The 12,211-nt window shown below is 54.2% G+C and overlaps 1 protein-coding gene across 3 annotated transcripts in view; it reads left to right on the top strand.

The window, feature by feature from the left end:
- ACSF3 (acyl-CoA synthetase family member 3) overlaps window positions 1–11,553 on the top strand; it is a 56,804-nt gene extending 45,251 nt beyond the window's left edge. For all 3 annotated transcript variants that reach the window (XM_027646708.1, XM_027646709.1, XM_027646707.1), the window contains exons 8-10: window positions 8,524–8,658; window positions 9,217–9,328; window positions 11,259–11,553. In XM_027646708.1, the coding sequence (XP_027502509.1) occupies window positions 8,524–8,658; window positions 9,217–9,328; window positions 11,259–11,376 (365 nt within the window). In that variant the 3' untranslated portion in view covers window positions 11,377–11,553. The remainder of the gene's footprint in view (window positions 1–8,523; window positions 8,659–9,216; window positions 9,329–11,258) is intronic.
- Window positions 11,554–12,211: the final 658 nt, after the last annotated feature.

Genomic DNA, 12,211 nt, shown 5'->3' with positions numbered 1-12,211 from the left:
TCCACGTCCTTGTGTTGTGCACCCCAGATGGAACCTGCATGCAGAGCAGCAGCTCCGTGCTGAGCTCACCTGCCAGTTCCAAGCTCAGGGACATATCTCAGGGTGCAGCTGCTGAACCCTCTCCTCCCTCCCACTCCCAGGCCCCACTGGAGGATTTTGGCAGAGGATTGTAGTGCTGCTGCCAGCAAGAGCTGCCGGTGCCAGGATAGCAGCTGGATCGAGGAGTGTTGTGCCAGCCCTTCTCCCCGTGCCAGTGGCTCTGCTGGGCAGGGCTGGGACATGGGGAAGGGCTTTATCCTGGACCCACAGATTGAGCAGCAGCCCTGGGAGCTGCTGGGGAGATGGTTTCCTCATGAATAATTGGTGTGGTATTAATATACATGTGTTTTTTTGAGGAAGTTTCAAAGTCTCCCCCTCAGGAGCCTTTGATGCTTTATTAATGATCACGGCACACACAGAGCCCTCGAAGCACCACAGCGGGAGCAGGGCCTTGGAGCAGCCCCATTATTTTTGGGCAGTGCTTTCCATGAGTCCAGGGAAGGCATTTGCTGGTCCAAGTGACCAGGTGAGGGTAGGTGGACTCGAGAAGCCCCAAAAGAGCCTCTCCATGGCTGTGACACAGTCCAAAGGCAGCAGCAAGTTGGACTTTGGGAACCTGACAGGTCTCACTGTCATAGTCTGTGCAGGGTGGAAAAGGTGTGAACTAGCAGGAGTTCAAGATTTCAAACAGATTGGAATTAACAGGAACTTTCTCAGGTCCCCTTATAACTCACAGAGAATCCAATAACGTGCAGAAAGGATAAAATCAGAGGTTTGCTCCAGTGAGGAGCTAACTCCCTGATCAGGAGTTGGACTCGATCCTTGTGGAGTCCTTTTGACTTAGGATATTCCATGATTCTATGATTAACTGTGGTGCCGAGGCTGCTGGAGGACCACAGGGTTTTCCTGCCGCCTTTCCCTGCTGAAGCATTTGGGGACGCGAGGCAGCAGTGGGGAAGGAAGTGGGAAGCAAGGCTGGGATTGCAGCCTGGTTTCAGGGAATGTGGGTGCTGAAGTGCTAAAGTGGATGGGGGTGAAGGGGAAGAGGAGAGGAGTCTTTGGGCAGGTGACCTGTGGGAGCTGGGACACGCGCCGGCACAAGGAGCCAAAATCCAGACTTCCACAAGTCTAATTACCGTTAATTAGCTACAATTAGTGCTCGTGACCTCTGCTCGTAGCCAAGATGGCTGAGAGCAGGGACAAACATTCCTCACTTCCATGCAATAAATCAAGGTAAAGTTGGGCTGTTATTCAGCCTATCATTTAGCATTTCATTAAATAGATATGTACACATACATCATCGCTGCTGAGGAGGTGTCAATCCCCCTCAGGAGCACGGATGCCTCCAATCAATCCCAGCAGTGCAGGAGAGACTCTGGATTGCTGTGTGTTGCATCTTCACAAGTGTCCATCAGGTGCTGGTAACTCCTCAGTGGTTGAAAGCCCAGTTTTCAACCGGAGAGTTACTCATAGTGAGATGAGAACAGTCTGGAAGGTCCTTGTTGGAGCCAGCATGTAGCTTTAGCTGGGCCCTGCTTTGCTGCAGCATCTACTCCTATCTTTTCTCCCAAGGGACAAGCAACAGAACAAGAGAAAATGGCCTAAAGTTGCACCAGGGAAGGTTTAGGTTGGAACATTGGGAAAATTTCTTCACCAAAAGGGTTGTCCAACCCTGGCACAGGTTACCCAGTGCGGTGCTGGAGTCCCCATCCCTGGAGGGATTTAAAAGCCATGTGGATGTGACACCTGGGGCCATGGTTCGTTGGTGGCCTTGGCAGTACTGAGGTAATGGTTGGACTCGATGGTCTTAAGGGTCTTTTCCAACCTAAACAATTCCCTGATTCCCTGTCTTCTATTGGCAGTACATTCCCACGGCACACTCAGAGGAGGACTCAGTCTCCTGCAGCTCCAGGGCTTTGTGGTTGGGCTGCCCCAGGGCTAATGGGAGCAGCCCCAATTTGCCTGTGTGGCACCACGCGTTCAGTGCCCTCCCTCTCCCAGTGCTCCATAAATAAATTCCCCTAGTCCATCCCAGCACACTGTATCAATCTTGTTTAATAGACTGGAAAGCTTATTGCATGGCAGCGGGTCGCAAGGAATGTCGAGGTGATGGATTGCGCCTTCCCGGAGTCGAGCGTCGTTGATATATAATGAAATATTTATGATTTATTCCAGCTAATAAACTGGAGTGAAGTGTGTGATGTATGTGAGCAGATGGGGGATCTATGGATGCAGTTTCATGGCATGGGGGGAGGGAAAGGCTGAAAACCGTAACGGAGACGCATCGCTCAGCTGCCCATCCCTCAGCCCGTCCCGGTCGGCACTTGGCCACAGAGGGGACGGATTATCTAATTCCTATGAACAGCCTTTAGCACTTTATAATCATTTATCCACCCCACATGGCTTTTCTCCAGCAGAGGAGCCTCTGGGAATGGGAAGAAACCATTTCTTTGAGCGTTGGGCTTGGGTTGTGAGCTGCACAGGGAGCTTGTGCTGCACAGGGATGGGAAGAGAGGCAGAGTGACCACAGGAATGTCACTGCTGAGCCACACTCAGCAGCTTCCCAGCCCCACTGTGTCTGTTACCTGCAAAAAATAGTTTCCATTGATTTAGGAGAGTGGTAAGATGCTGAACTGCCCTGGAAAGAGCAGGGAAACTTGAAAGCATTTGAGAGACGTGATGGGCACGTGGAGCTAATGGCTGCAGGGGGATTCCAAAGCTTGGCAAGGAGCATTTCTGTGGTCTGCTCCTGGACCTGATCCTCAGGAGGATGGAGGAGGACCTGCCTGCCAGCTGTGGCCCCACAGCTGCCTTTGAGTGGTCAAGGTGACCATCACAAGCCCTGACTGGGCCCCTGTGTGCCCCAATCCAGCTGGGGTTGGAGACTCACTCCCACAAAACCCTCACCAGGCAAATGGGGTTTGAGCTCCCGGATTTTGGCTCTGCTCTCCAAAGTACTGAGGATCAGGATCAGGGCTCAGGCTTTTCATCACCTGCCCAGGCTGTTGGAGCAATCCTGCCTGAAAAATAAATCATTTTAATCACTGAGGTGTGTCTCTTTGCCAGAGGGTGAGCTCTGCTTCAGCCTGGGACGGACCAGGAGCATCAATAACCATTTTAGGGAAGCAGGATGCAGGCAGGAGTTAATCCCAGGGTAGAGCAGATATGCAGAACCTCCTGCCCACTGCTCCGTGGTGTGCAAGGCCACTTCTCATCCCACCGAGGCCATTCACATCCCACCAGCTGTTCCCATTTCTGCCTAATTAGCCTCTGGATCAGTGTGCTTGGAGATCCATGGCTGAAAGGCACCAGAGAAGGGCAAAGAGTGATTATTCTGACTGCCTCCTTTCAAGCTTCCCAGGGGTTTTCCAGCTGGGAGCCTCCTGGTCCCCCTGACACAGTTCCCCTGACACACTGGCTTGGTGAGCAATTTCAGGTGCAGAGGAATGCAGGAGGGTGAGCACTTTGCTCCAGCTCTTCTCTGTGGAAATGAGGGATCATCATGGCAGGAGAACAGCTGACAGCAGGGAATTCCTCCTGGATTTGGGGGAAAAAAAACCTTAAAGGCTCCCAAAAGAGCAAGGTGCACTGTGTGATCTGAAGGAGCTCTGCTGGCTGTCTATGGGTGGCATGGGGTGACTGTCCCCAAAGGAGCTGCCATACAGGTCTCCTCTGTGCCCCTGTAGGTCAGAGTCACCTCGAAAAGTGGCTGTGAGACATTCCTGCTCTCCATTCCCACTCTGAGGAGAACTGGGCTGAGCTCTGCATGGAGTATTTGAAAGGCAAGACTTTGCAAAAATCAGGAGTGATTTATTAGCAGCAAAAGGTCTAATTAATATTTGAAAGTGCTCAAAACACATCCTGCTGCTGGCAGGGAAGAGCCCACCAGCATCCCCGGCGCCACTCCGGCCCCTGGAGCTCCTGAGGAGAACATGAACAGCCTCTGGAGCAGGAGGGTGAAATAATCAACAAATTAATTTCCGTTTCAAAGGGGAATTTTGCTGTTTCTTGGTATTTTCTGCTGTGCAGTACTTGATCTGTTGGAGTTATGACAGGAGTGGGGAGAGATCCAGAGATCCTGTGGGGTGTCCTGAGGGGATGGAGCTGTGAGTGTCCCAGCAGTCTGGTCCTTCAGAGGCCACATCCTCCAGCTGGATGAGGTTTGATAACATACAAAGCCAAGCTTTCCTCTCTGACTCCACATTTGTACCTGGTGCTGTTTCCAATGCCCCCAGTGTGCTTCCAATGCCTCCTCTGTTCTTCCAGCACAGTGTTCATGCACTCTCTGGTTCTATCTTCATTTTTTAAGTGATGGCTGGTGCTGGTCTGAGCCCAAGCTGTCCTCACCATGCTCCCAGTACCTGAGTGAGACCCAGCAAAAAGCTGTGCCTGAGGTTGGACCCAAATCCATGGCACTGGCATCTCTTTCCTGTTGCTTTTCCCTGCCGCTGATGCGCACACAAGCTGCTGTGCTGAGTGTTCCCGGTGCTGGGTCTGCCCAGCAACACAACCAGGAAGGTCCTGAGGGAGTCTGTCACATTCCAGCTGCAAACAGCCAAATCCACTGGGATTGATGCTCCTGGGCCGGGCTGTGCTCAAGGTGTTGGACTACGTGGCTTTGGTTTGCAAACCTTGGAGCGCAGATCCTCAGGTGTCCGCACTGTCCTGCCTCCCATCTGCTGGGGTGGAGCTGCCTGGGAAACACCTGCCATGTCCCTTCTGGGAGCTCCAAACACAAAGGAATAGGTGTATAAACAATGTGGGATGGGGAAACACCTCCCAGAAGCCAGGAAAGGCTGTGTGACAGTTTGCAGATCAGCGCGGCACTGCGTTGCTCCCAGGTCAGCTCCGTGCGCCAGATCTCGGCTCGCACGTTGCTGCCACTCTGTCACTGCCACAAAGCTGGTGACACGTGTTACCAAACAGTCTTCCAGGTTTCTGAGTAACATCTGTCCCTGGGGAGCAGGGACAGTGTGCCTGGGATGGGCTCCTCCTGGGGTGCCAACCTCTCCTCAGCAGCCACGTGTAGGGCTGAGGTCTTGGGTTAATGTGCCAGACCCATGTCAAGGGCAACACTACCCCTGTTCATTTAGTTTTTCCAGCAGATCCTAAGACATTCCCAGATCTCCATCTAGAGCAGGCTGAAGTCACTGTTCCTCATGATTTACATGAAAAGTCTTTTTTTTAATGCATATTTCAGCTATCTCAGAGCTCTCTGGAGCCACTCAGCATTTCACTTCTCCAGCCAAAGTGTTCTTTTGGTTAATAGATGTTTCAAATATTTGCTCAGGACACCTTTGATGTGGGAATTCTGCCGTGTTTGCCAGGAACAAGCTGTCCCATGGGCAAGGGTGTTGGCACAAGAGCTCTAGGGAGAGTTTGATCCTGTAGTTCAGCTCAAGGAGCAAAGAGGCTCTTGTTTCCTCTGTCCTGTGAAGCAGCTCTGGCAGCATGTTGGTCACTGGTAGCTCTCTCCACTCTCTGAAGGAGGTGCACAAAATACAGCCCATCATGGCAGAGTCACAAGGGCCCTTTTGTCCTTGGAAGGAGGATTTTGCAACTTGAAGAACCTCATTGCAGAAATCTTTGCGGTTTGACTTGGGAAATGTTGGTCTCCATTGCACGTCTCCTTCTGCATCTCCCTCTATGGGTGGTGAGGCCCTGGCACTGACTGCCCAGAGAAGCTGTGGCTGCCCCATCCCTGGAAGTGCTCAAGGCCAGGTTGGATGGGGCTTGGAGCAACCTGGTGTAGTGGAAGGTGTCCCTGACCATGGGAGGGGGTGGGATGAGATGAGCTTACGGTCTCTTCCCACCCAAACCATTCCATGATTCTATGATTTTGTGTATATAAATATATATATAATTGCCTGAAACTCCAGCAAAGGGCAGCCTGTTCAATATGCAGCTCAGCAGAGCCTTTAACATTTCACAGAACAGATGCCCACTGAGCATCTTGAAACAGATCCAAAGGTAGCAGTGACGGCTGCTGTCAGGGAAACAATAATCCCACGGCCTTGATGCAGCTCCGACATGGAGCCACTTGCCACGGAGTTCTGCTGCTGGCAGCTTTGTGGGATGAAAGGAGCCAGTTGGAAGTGGCCCAGGCAGGCAGAGGTGGGGTGTCAGACACCGTCATCTTCTCATCAGCCAAAATTCCCTTCCCTGCACAGCTGGCTGCGAGGAGGGAAGTGCTGGTTGTGGCTCCAAGCAGCAGGAGGAATCTGAGCACAGGCGTGGTGTCCTGATCCTGCTCTTGTGTGCTGTGGTGATACCTGTACTGGAGGGCAGAGAAGGGAAAGGCTAAGGATGGAGAGGGAGTGAGGCATTACTGGAGTCCAGCATCCCGCAGCTGATGCCCAACATCAGTCTTGCTGAAACCAGAGCAGGACTGGGAGCTCCAGAGACAGGATGGGCAGGAGGAGGATCACACAGGTGCAGACCCCACTGTTGGGTGAACTTGGTCCATCGCATCCCTCCCGTCCCTGCGCCGGTGCACTGGGTACTCCCTGGAGACATCCGGAAGCCGACTGGAAAGGAAGATAGGCAGGAATGTGGTTGGGAAAGTGGTCTATCTCATGGGCAGAGAGCTCCATTCCCTGCTCAGAATCCCCCCGTCACCTCTGTTGACCATGCTGGGCAAGGGCACCATGGTCTGCATCCTGTAGGACACAACAGCCTGATGGAGCAGGAAAAGCTGGAGCATCTGGGATGGATGGAGTACAACACCAGCCATAGGGCTGCTTGCAGAGGCTGGGTGGGCTCATGGGGCACAGGAGCTCACATCAGGACCCCCCAGAAGACAGACACAGCTTCTGCTGTGGGCCCTTGGGGCAGTGCCAGGTTTGGAAGTGACTCTCAGACTGTTTACCTGCAGCATGTGGGGAAGAGCCTTTAAGAAAAGTCAGCAGTGTTTTAACAGGTCTCCTCAGCCTGGGAATTTCCCGCTGGCCTGGGAAGCAGAGAATGCTGGATGTGCCACTGCACAGGCTGCCTGATGTGCTGGGCTGGGAGCAGATGGTGCAGGGCAGAGGGTAATGTGGCTGTCCTCGTGGATGGTGGTCCCCTGGAGCGTGCTCCAGCCTGTCAGCACGGGAAGTGACAGCCAGGCCCTGGCACTGGGCTCACAGGGGAGAGGAGGTGGAAGGGAAGAGACAGGGGAATTACAGAGCTCATCCCAGAAGCTCACAATAGTTACAATAATAATGTGGCTCATTCCCCCACCACGATGTGCTGCCAACAGGATGGAGGGATCTGTGTGGGGAGCACAGGGGATGGAAGGGGAGCAGTGAGGATTCTTCCTCCTCTCCCTTGTTGTATGGAGACCATCAGGAAGAGGAGAGGTTAGGGAGCACATCTCCTCCAAAAAGGACATTTTGCAGTTGGCAGTAACATTTTTATGCGTGGGACATGGCTCCATGGGCAAGTGCGAACAGATCCTGCCTGTGCTCCTCCTGGGGAAATGGGGTGGCTGCACAGGAATGGGGCAGACACATGGTCCTAGTGACAGGTTCTACCCTGGCAGTTTGTTTTGCAAACAGGCTCCAGAGAGACCAGTGTGGCTGACACCTGCCCACAGGCTCAAGGACACACAGGGATAAGAATTCCATCCTTTCTCAGTGTAAGGAGAATTAAGAGAAGCAAGTCATCCAGGCAGGCACAGAGCCCTTTGGCTTTCACATCAGGACACCCTGGAGCAGAGAAAACTTCCCACATCCAGGTCTGTCTCAGGGACTCAACCATGTCCCTGTCCCAGGGGTCATTCACCCCATCAGAGCAGAGAAAATGCAAATAGGGCCGTTTTCCTGTACTTAGATCCCAAAGAGCAACATGGGAACTGCGTGTCACTGATCCAGGGCAGAATTCCTTCTCCTCTCCCTGTCTTTTCTGTGTGAATAAGCAGCTCCTGATCTCCTGGCTGAAAGCTCGCAGCTCTCTGCTCTCCCAGTGCCACCATTTAATTAATGTTCCCTCTCCCATCCTCTGTCAGTCACACACCACAGCAGTCTGGGTGCAGGAGGCAGTTCATCCCAGCAGCCACGAGTTCCCACTGCGAGAGCCCCAGTTTCAAACTCTCCCTCAACTTCAAAATATTCCAGACAGCTTTCATCATCCACGCAGTGCCAAGGGGCAGGCAAATACAGGAACAATTAATCATTCCCTGCCTCAGCTGAGCTGCTCAGCATTTTGGCATGCGCCAGATGAGCAGGGACACAGCTCTTTTGGGGAGCAGCCTGGATTTCAGGTCTGATCCTGATGCTTCATTGCTCTGACACTGTAAATCTCTGGGCATTTGCTGCCTTTGCAGCACTACGTGTAAACTCTGGAGCGTGCCAGAGGTGAGCTGGGAATAAGGTTTGGAAAACTGCACCACTGCTGGCACATTTTATGGTATCTAGGCTGGGAATGCTGCAAAGTGGCATTCTGAGGGGCTGGACAAAAGGAGCCAGAGGGAAGGAGTGGAGCAAGGAGAGGTTTTCTTTCCAGGAGACACAGCAGTGTACAAGGACGGCGTGTACTGGATCAGGGGCCGCACCTCAGTGGACATCATCAAAAACGGAGGGTTCAAAATCAGCGCCCTGGAGGTGGAGCGTCACCTGCTCGCACACCCCCACATCACAGGTACTGCTCTGCCCTATCCCTGTGCCATGCTGGGAAGGATGGAGCGTGGGAACACAGCCCTGGATCAGTGGGTGCATGAAGCTCCCCAGGGCTCCTGCCTGGAGCTCACTCACAGCCCTCCCACAGGCAAGGCTGGTCCGAGCAAAGTGTCTAAATCCCACTGTTACTTCTCTCCCGGGGCCAAAGCCCGTGGCCATGTGCTGAGTCAGCAGCAGCTCCCATCTGATTTTGAAAATGAGACTATAATTAGATCTGTCCTGCCCTCGTGCATGACCCTGTATGAGGGGACAGAAGGCACCCCCAGCTCCACACCACTCTGTACATCATCTTCCTCCCTGTTGACTCTAAATTGCTCAAGCTGTGGGGGCTTCCTGCCTTTTCCATGGTAATAGGTCTGTTCTTGTGTCAGCACAAAGATCCACGGTGTTTTCCTGTGCTGACATCCCATGGCATTTTCCTCCCCACACACCACTGCTGCCAACACCTGAACCCCCTTCTACCCACCTGGACTCCAGAAGCTGCTCAGGTTTCTCACTCCAGCTCCTGCTCTCCCTGCAGATGTGGCTGTGATCGGGCCCCCGGACATGGTGTGGGGGCAGCGGGTCAGTGCTGTCGTGCAGCTGCGCAAGGGTGAGATGCTCTCAGTGAAGGACCTGAAGGACTGGGCCAGGTAAGATGCCACAGGGAGATGAACAGTGGGGACACAGGGAAAGCAGGGGCAGAGCTAGCAGTGTCCTCATCAGGGACATGTCACAGAATCATGGAACGGTTTGGGTGGGAAGAGACCTTAAAGCCTATCCAGTTCCACCCCCTGCCATGGGCAGGGACACCTTCCACTAGACCAGATTGCTCCAACCTGGCCTGGAACACTTCCAGATATGGAGCAGCCACAGCTTCTCTGGGCAACCTGTGCCAGGGCCTCACCACCCTGACAGGGAAGAATTCCTTCCCAATATCCCATCTAACCGTCTGTCAGTGGGAAGCCATTCCTCCTCGTCCTGTTACTCCAGGCCCTCGTAAATAGTCTCTCTCCAACTCTTGGCTCACTTCAGGTACTGGAAGGCCACAATTAGGTCACTCTGAAGCCTCCTCTTTTCCAGGCTGAACAATCCCAACCCCCTCAGCCTGCAGGTGCTCACCGTGCTGCGTAGTGCCTGCTCATCCCTTATCTTTCTGGCAGTGACATTGGTGACCCCAGCAGATCCTTTCATCCCGCACCTGTGGCCTTGCGGATCCCCCAGATGTTGCTCTGGGTGTCACTGGTGCAGGGCAGGGGGCTGCACTCAGCCCCCCATGTACTTCCCTGTCTGCCCCCCTCCCAGAGTGTTCCCTGCACGTCTCTTCCCATCACTGTCCCCAGCTCTGTGACAGAAATGTTGCTCTTCTGCCCTTGAAACCAGAGCCCCCCGAGGGTCCGGCCACCCGTCCAGGCTGTGCTCCCTGCCCAGCACTGGCTCCAGGCACTGCTCCAGCCCTCTCCCGCCTCTCCCTCTCACCCTGTCTGTCCCCTTTATTTTTTATGTCACTTACATTCACTTGGCCCCTTTTCTTGCGCTCCCTGGCAGGAGACACATGTCCCTCTTCAGAGTGATTCATTTTGCGGCTTTCACTCCGATGGCGCTTCCCGGCGACAGGCGCCATCCCGAGTTAGCGGATCCATATGGCCTGGTGCTGGTGGCAGCGGGGGGAGGAGGCCAGGCGAGGGCTGGAGGGCTCAGCAGACTTGGCATCTCGAATTAGAGTCAGTGCCAGGACGCTGCCGGGGCCGGGCACAGCCCCAGGTTGGTGACACACGGGCAGCAGAAGGCAGGGGAGACCCCCCTCCGTGCTCTGCAAAGGGAATGATGCTCAGTGCTCAAACCCCTCCCCGCAGCAGGAAGGCCCCTGTAGGCTGTGATCACTGACAAGTCACCTGCACACTGCTGGGGAGGCGACTCACCTGCAGTCTCAATTCTCAGGGACTGGCACCAGGAACACGTGGGGTCCAGCAACCACCACTCTGCTGCACATTGTCCCTGTCTCTAACAGGGAGGGTCACTGAGTCCACCTCACCATTTGAAGGGTCTCCATGCCTCCTCCTGAGGGGTGGGTGGGTGCTTTGCGATGTCCCATGGCAGCCTTGGCAGCACAGGCAGCTACTCCTGAAGGGCAGGGAGTGGGAAGCCAAGAGTGACCCTCATGGATGAGCTGGAGGTGTCAGGTGGAGCCAGGTGTCAGTAACAGGGTCCATCTCCAGTCCAAAACACAGCAAGTGGTGAGCCGGGTCCAGGTGCCACCAGAGAGCACAGGCAGGAGAAGAATAGGACCAGGGATGAGCTGTGGCAGGGGAACAGAGCTCTCTCAGTAGACAAGGGCAAGGAGAGGGCTGGAAACAAGCCCCACATCCCCAGGCGACCCCCAAGGGATGAGCTGCTCCCTGCAGAGACAGGCTGGAAACAAACAGTGTCTCTAGAGGGACTGAGAGCTAAGTGGGCTCCTGGGGTATGGGTGGGGGTCCCAGGTGGGGCTGATCAGGGCCCTGAGGGCTGTGGGTGCTCCCAGGACAGCTCAGCCTGTGCTGGTCCCAGGTGGCTGTAATGGACTGAACACCTGTGTTCCAGGGAGACCATGGCTCCATACACCATCCCAACGGAGCTGATCGTGGTGGAGGAGATCCCGCGAAACCAGATGGGGAAAGTGAACAAGAAGGAGCTTCTGCAGCGCTTCTACCCAGCCTGATTCCTGGCCCCGGGGCCAGGGCTGGGACCCCAGGAGTGCTTGGCCCTAATCCACAACCGTTTTGCCTCCAAAGAGGTGCTGCGGGGATCAGCAGTAGCAGATCTGGGCTCGATGCAGCCTGGTCCATGAATAATATCCAATAAAAGTAGGATTTATTTATCCCACCTGGCCAAGCTGTGCCAGAGCTGCAGAGTTAGGGTTTCCTTGTATGAGTGCCCTTTGCAGGAATCACAGAATCATGGAATTGTTTAGATTGAAAGGGACCTTAAAACTCATCTCATTCCACCCCCTGCCATGGGCAGGGGCGCCTTCCACTGGACCAGGTTGCTCCAAGCCCTGTCCAACCTGGCCTTGGACACTTCCAGGGATGGGGCAGCCACAGCTTCTCTGGGCAACCTGTGCCAGGACCTCACCAGCCTTACAGGGAAGGATTTCCCAGCAAAAATGAAGAATAAATGCAAAATCACACATAAATACTGGCTGTGTTGTCCAACCCAATACATCTACCCCCACGTTCTCCTAGTGCACTTGATGGGTGTAACCCATCCCACAATGGAACAGGAAAGGGGGAAGGGGCAGGGATGGCTGCCAGGGGTTTGCAGGGACATCAGTGTGATGAAAGAGCCATGAAACAATAAATAATGTGCAGAGACCCCAGGGAGATGGGGAGGAACAGCATGACCAGGCTTGGGTTTTGGGCTGTGGCCACAGTGGGGCAAGGGGTGAACACCCTGATGGGCACACGGTGGGCTGGGGTGAGGGCAGAGCCAAGAGGGATGTCACAGGCACCCTGGAGCAGATGCAGCATGAATTAAATTGTGTGTGTGTGTGTGAC

The sequence above is a fragment of the Corapipo altera genome, unplaced genomic scaffold (genome assembly GCF_003945725.1).
Source record: "Corapipo altera isolate COAL_440 unplaced genomic scaffold, ASM394572v1 62, whole genome shotgun sequence".
Lineage (NCBI taxonomy): Eukaryota > Metazoa > Chordata > Aves > Passeriformes > Pipridae > Corapipo > Corapipo altera.
Note: the sequence above shows the minus strand (reverse complement) of the source record. Positions and strands in the feature narration are given on the sequence as shown.